Source organism: Athalia rosae, chromosome 7 (genome assembly GCF_917208135.1).
Source record: "Athalia rosae chromosome 7, iyAthRosa1.1, whole genome shotgun sequence".
Classification (NCBI taxonomy): Eukaryota; Metazoa; Arthropoda; class Insecta; order Hymenoptera; family Athaliidae; genus Athalia; species Athalia rosae.
Genome location: NC_064032.1, coordinates 9274079 through 9280972, shown reverse-complemented (window position 1 = coordinate 9280972; position 6894 = coordinate 9274079). Strand labels below are relative to the sequence as shown.

General features: G+C 34.0%; 1 protein-coding gene across 1 annotated transcript; it reads right to left on the bottom strand.

The window, feature by feature from the left end:
- Window positions 1-419: 419 nt before the first annotated feature.
- Window positions 420-4198, bottom strand: LOC125501888. Its single transcript, XM_048659011.1, has 4 exons — window positions 4188-4198; window positions 2094-2525; window positions 1518-2046; window positions 420-1415 (listed from the first exon to the last, which is right to left on the bottom strand). The coding sequence occupies exons 1-4, from the start codon at window positions 4196-4198 to the stop codon at window positions 420-422; spliced, it is 1968 nt and encodes a 655-aa protein (XP_048514968.1).
- Between the last annotated feature and the right edge of the window lie 2696 nt (window positions 4199-6894).

Genomic DNA, 6894 nt, shown 5'->3' with positions numbered 1-6894 from the left:
AGTGCGGCAACACTGTAGTCAGCCGAGAGTTATAGTCATATATATTTTACAAGCACTTATAGGTAATGGTACAGTTGGTTACATAAAAAGAGAGCAATATACAATAACCTTCTTCGTCGCACCGATGACTCCATGGTACGTAGAACAAATTGGGATGTCATGTGTCAAATTATTTATTAAAATTATATTTAAAAAATTTATTTCGTAATTCATAAAAACAATACTTTTATTCTAAATCTTTATATAAAATTTATATTAAACATATAACAGTCTTTTAAGTTAAAATAAATTCCAACAGTAAGAATATAATGCGATAATTTTTATAAAAATAACTTATAAGTAAATCACTTAGTTTCATATACATTTTTTAATTAATAAAATTAAAGTACGACATGAGTAAAACATAAAAAAATTAAATTTTAAGGTTGTTTATTGATAAACCAGTCTGAAATCTTATTGATTGATGATGAACGTATTCCAGCTACGCCTTTTATTTTCAGCTTTTCTTTAATTTGTTGATGTAGACCATTCTTACCAGACTGGTCATAGATTGTTTGCAAAATTTCCATCGTGTAGCCGACCAATGCCAATTTAGTACGAATTGCAGTACCTACAGTGCTTTGCAGAGGTAGTAATGTTGCCAAATGTTGACTAGCTGCGGCTTGATTTTTCCAATATCCAACTTTCTCTTCATAACTTCGAGCACTTCCTATTAAAATTGCACTTGTTATATTTAATTTGTAAATAATTTTACTCAGAATATCACAATCATATATGGCATTATGTGCTCCTGCAGAGTTAATTTTTAGTAGATTAGATAACTCGCCAATACTGCAACCTCCTTTGCCTCGCTTATTTGTAGTTTTTCTAACAACTTCTAATGTGTCTATAAAACCACAAAGAACCTGAGAATAATCGTCGATTAGAGAATATTTGGAGATCATTCTAATCAATCTTGGCCCATCAAACGATAAGTTGTGAGCAGCAAGATAGCCCTTTTTACCAATAGATTTTAGCCACTCTAATAGATTGACCAAAGCTAATCTTATTGGTACAGAATTAACTTTGATGCCGTGATACATTAAATCTCCATGACAATTAATTAAACCATTCGCTGCAGTAGCACTCGCTGCAATTTGTTGAGTTGGTGTCACGTATGTATTAAATTTATCGTTATCATATTTGGCAGCGATTTGCAGTATATCCCAGTTTTTGTCCAAGCCAGAAGTTTCTAAATCAAAAAACACAACTGGATTTTCATTTGGATCATTGACAAAATCTGGGCAGGTAACTTGTTCTTCTGTTTGAATTGCAGGTTCACTTAAAAGTGCGCAATTGCTTTCATAAGTAACACCTTCTACATTTTCTTTCCGGTATCGTAGTGCAGCTCGATTTCTTTTCAGTTCATTTCTCTTCTTTTTGAATGATACTGATTTAATCAGTTGACGTCTTCTTTGTAAATATTTTTCTGATTTTTAAACATGACGTGAGTGATGTTTTCCTGGGGACAAGCTTACAGTTTTTAGTATCTCTTGAGTGTATTTTTCTCCCAAATTCTTTTGTCCCACAGCACAAGCATACCGAAAATCTGCTGAAGCGGTAGTACTATAACACCTTGATTTCGGATGTTTACTCATCATTGTAGCATTCAAGCTTTCATTTGAATTACTAGAAGCTCCACTTGAAAATTTTTTAGCGTTTTCAGCTAGTTTCTCAAAAATATTTTTTAAATCTGTGAACAAGTTTTTGTCCTCAAAACCTCCAGGGATCACTTTGTGATCATAATTCTCCTTATCACGAATAAAACCACACCAGTTACCGCATTTACTATGGTCATTGAAAGTATGATAAGGTATGCAACGGATAGCTTCAGCCATAGCTTGACTATTTCCTCGATTTTGGGCTACAGCATACATGAAACATCGATGTAGATAATTTATACGATCTTTCGTCAATTCTCCATGATTTCTTTGGATTGAATATAATTGTTTTTTGACTCCTCCAGATGTGTGATTGACATCAGATTGTTTTATAATCGGATGTTTACTGGTCGATCGACAAATAGATATCGTGGAACCATAGATATATTAAACATATCTATGGTGGAACTATCGTCATCTCCTATTAGTACTCCAACTTCTACTTTGTTAATTCTCAAAACATCGCTTTCTACAACAATTTTTTTGGCAACTTGAGGCTCCATAGCCTTTGCAGAACCATAAAAGTTTTTTCGACAGTCATGATCTGGAGGATTATTTGATGAGTCGCATTTTCTACACTTACGATTACAAGTAGAATAGTCTAACACAAGTCCACTAAAATGACCAATAATTGCTCCGAAGCCATTCAAACTATTATAATTCCGTCCTGTACCTCGAGTACTCCAGCCCATATCGTAGAAAACTAAAATTCTGACGATGTCATTAAATGACACTGGTGCTTTTGATGATGCTTCAAATTCTAGTGAATTATTTGTAGATTGTTGACTCGAAGGTACGAAGAAATCGGGTTGTATTTCTTCTGGCCTGAATAAAAAGAAATGTTAATAATCAAACTAAAAATTTTAAATAAAACATGTAATGTTTTTTAAAAATATTTATTAAGATAATTCGACAAGTTGTAGTTTGTGTATGAAGATTACATTCATATGATTGTGCAGTTCACAAAATCGTCGAAATTTCTTGGATTCCTTTTCTTTTATGATATAGCTTTGTTTCACGGATTTATTCAATTTTTACATTATTACTGTGAATTTAAAGTTTTTAATAGTATAATTAAAACTTCTTTGAAATACTATTGTTTTCAGTATTTGAATAGAATAATTCACTGTCAGAGAAGCCTAGACGTAGCCTTACATATTTAACCATTAAATTGTTGTATACAATAGATTACAATTTGAATATTTACAATTTTCGTGGCCGAATATTCTATTGCAACTTTAAAAAAATTATAATGTAAAAAGTAAAATATATGGGCTATTCCACGTGAACAGGATCAGTCACCTCTCGGATATTTTTTTAAATTGGCATGTCGATTGTCCATGGAGAGTTAGATTTTTGTGCCAAAGGATTTTTGAATTAGTGCAAATTTCGATTTATTATGAACAATCGAAAAATTGAGAGGCGGTTTCTTCAAAAAATCATAACTTCGTCAAAAATGATGTTGAATTCAGTTCCAGAAATGTGTTATTCCTAGTTTTCGAGATATTTTCGTCTCTTAATATGTCCTAATATCTCAAAATATGTCATGTCCCAATGCGTCCTAATATCTCGAAAACGAGAAATACCACATCTGGGCAATTCCACGTCAGACCGGACGGATTTAGCGATTTTTTGACCGCCTATTTTTTAAATCGAACGAAACTTTTTTCGCGTATTATATACGCAAAAAGAGCCGATATGTATTCCGGCATTCGTCCGAAATATTTTTTTTTTTAAAGTTACAACATATTCAATTTTGATGCAAAATGAGCGCACGGTAAGCTTTAAGAATTAATATCTCCGGTTCTATTTGTCGTAAGAAAATGATTGACAGCGCATTTTGAAGGTGAAAGAATAAGCTTCCATAAAAAATTTTATTCACCCGGAAATCATTGCAAATTATAATTGTTATTAACAAATGAAATGTTCAATGATTTTTTCCTATGAAAAGAGCCATTTTTAAAATTCTGAAAAAAATATGTCCAGATACCTCATTTAATTCTGAATAGAGAAATTTTTTTTTTTTCATGGAGGTTTGATGGAGTCTATTTTTTATTGAATTATTTATCGGTTGCTGCGTCGCGTTAGGCGCGATCCCATCATATTTCACCCTCAGCAAATGGTTTCGAAGTGGTGGGGGCACTACGCTCCGAGTCGCGCGCGGTGCGATCGCACGCAAAACTACGCAGCAACCGATAAATAATTCAATAAAAAATAGACTCCATCAAACCTCCATGAAAAAAAAAAAAATTTCTCTATTCAGAATTAAATGAGGTATCTGGACATATTTTTTTCAGAATTTAAAAAATGGCTCTTTCCATAGGAAAAAATCATTGAACATTTCATCTGTTAATAACAATTATAATTCGCAATGATTTCCGGGTGAATAAAATTTTTTATGGAAGCTTATTCTTTCACCTTCAAAATGCGCTGTCAATCATCTTGTTGCGACAAATAGAACCGGAGATATTAATTCTTGAAGCTTACCGTGCGCTCATCTTGCATCAAAATTGAATATGTTGTAACTTTTGAAAAAAAAATATTTCGGACGAATGCCGGAATACGTATCGGCTCTTTTTGCGTATACAATATGCGAAAAAAGTTTCGTTCGATTTAAAAAATAGGCGGTCATTTTTTGTCCGGTCTGACGTGGAATGTCCCATCTCTGAACCTTACTCTATCGCTTTGCCGTGTTATGGGGAAGCTATGGAATTTTTTTCAGATTTTTTAACGGTGTCGATCACTCGAAAACGAAGCCGAACGCATCTCTAAAATTAATTTTGATGTAAAAGAATCTCGATAATTACAATAATTTAGCAATGCTCTCCACTTGCTCCTAAGTTAATTTTCTTTCCTTAGCTGCTGCATCCATACAACTGGATTTTGCCACTTTTTCAGCTGCTAATCTAATTTCTGTCTCGTATTTTTTATATGTTTTAAAGTCAAGACATGGAATGTTTAAACAAGCACACATTTTGGAAAGGTGTGACCATCCTGATCCAGTACGTAAAGCACCTAAAAAAAATATTTACAATAAATTAAATATACTAATAATAATAAATATTTTTGGAAAAATATACATACCTAAAACTGCTTTATAATTTGTATCGAAACGAATGCTACGTTTATCTTGTGATACGCGTTGTTTGCTCGTGGATACTTGATTAATAAATAATCAAAAAGTTATGGCATCGTACGGACAATTGTGAACTGAATTCTAGACGTGTCTCTTTCTCTATGTATTGCAAAGACAAAGCTTGCTTACAAGAGATACACCACATCTGTTCACCCAAGGTCTTTAAATCCACAATTCGTCTACCATCCATAAATATTGACTCTTCATCAGCTCGATCCTCTTGACAAGTCTCTTTTTGTTCACTGTTGACTCCATCCTCATCTTCTTTTGAGGTTACTTTAGTTTCCTTTCTATTTATACCGCTTTGTTGTTGAGCAAGCCGTTTTTCATATATTTTTTTTGTCACTATTTTCCCTTTCCAGCGAAATGTCGCGGCTTTGGAAGCATTTAACATTATTAATTGCGTTCGGGATTGTCGCAATCAAACAAATTCTACGATGCTTTACCAGTAACTGCTCAGATTGATACCCAAAGATTTTCCTCTCTTATTCATATAAGAGAAAGACATACTAAAGCTACCAACGTATCAACTACACAGTGTTGTCACGTTTTCAGTATATTTTACAGTAATGAATTATTAATTTTATAATAATTTTTTACTCACAATTATTTTCAATAAATGCTGTTCTATTGTTTTAATTTTTATTTGAGTATACAAAAAATTTTTACGATCGTAATCAGTAAAAATTCAAATGAAATATTTTTGTGTTAAGAAGTTGAAATCAGGGCATATTCACTGCTAAAAGTTAATTCAATTTTTTTTATATTATTGTATTTTTCTTTTTTTGTTGTGATTTTTTTGTCGAATTTTTGATTTTCTGGTAAACCTTATGCATTTCTCTTACTCTGTTACTACTAATTTACTTAATAGTGTGCAATATAACGTAATTATTCACTTCTTGTTTTTATTTTTGTACTTTTGTCTCCGATTGTACCTCCCAAACATCCTTAATATATTTTTTTTTTCTCCACTCACTCACATGTGCTCCCTTTGAGCTCTGAGCTTCGAATGACTCGTACGAGCCGCTGCAGCATCGAAACGCATGCGCGCGAAGCAATGCGAAGCCTAGTGGGTAAAAGCTCTATGATCACATGGCATACTCAAAACTCGCGGCAGCGAGTCGCCACATTCGTACTACCCTCCCAAAAACATCTCCACACGACCACACTGAGTTAGGATACTAAGAATGTATCCGATGTTTTTAGCATGAAATAGAATTGGCGAAGTCGATCCAGCGAGATTCGAGGTGTGGATCGACCATTTGTTTCTTAGTTCGCTACGCTGTGAACAGTGTAGCTGTCAACAATTATAAAGTTTATTTAATTTGTTCGAGCTTCGTAATTCAGTTTTTCACGATACCACTGTTGTGCTGAGCCGTATTCAAGCGTCGCCATAATGAATAGACAACAGGTGAAAAACGATCAGCCGATTACGAAGAAGCGTCGTCTCAGCTGCCGCCGACTTTCGCAAGCGAAATCCGCTCGCAACAGGTACAGATTTGATGTAATTTCCGGTACAGTAGCACTTCGTAATTCTCGAATGTTACATTATCCAGTTTTCACACAAGAATCGTAATTCACTTATTGCCATACCAGGCATACCGCAATGCCGGATTTTTCACTAACTCACACAAAAATAGAGCCCTATCAGATCGCGATATAGTAATTACGGGCAAAAGATCCGACCTATAGAACCTGGCTGCTCATGTCTAAATTGAGGGTTACATGGCTTCACTCAACCAAACGCAGATCATTACGTCTGATATTATTTTCATGAATTTCCGACGTAAGACTTCCAACTGGTTGATAAAATCGGTCCTTATAGCCTAATCGAAGTCAATTCGGGAAAAATGCCGGCGGAAAAAGTCGGATCAAAACCAAATCTGGCCTGATAAAATCCGAGCTAGAAATATCACAAACTTCAGCGTCTTCAGCGTTTGGCGTTCCTAAATCAGAATTCGTGGAATAAATTTGATAATTTTCTTAGAATGGCCCTAGGACTATATATATAAGCACAGTGAATCGGCACCAGGAAACCTAATGATACTTGGAGGATAC

Coding starts and splice junctions, on each gene's coding strand:
- LOC125501888 (XM_048659011.1), bottom strand. Junction 2,047..2,093: donor GATAGTTCCACCATAGATAT/GTTTAATATATC, acceptor TCGATCGACCAG/TAAACATCCGATTATAAAAC. Junction 1,416..1,517: donor CTCAAGAGATACTAAAAACT/GTAAGCTTGTCC, acceptor TCATTCAAAAAG/AAGAGAAATGAACTGAAAAG.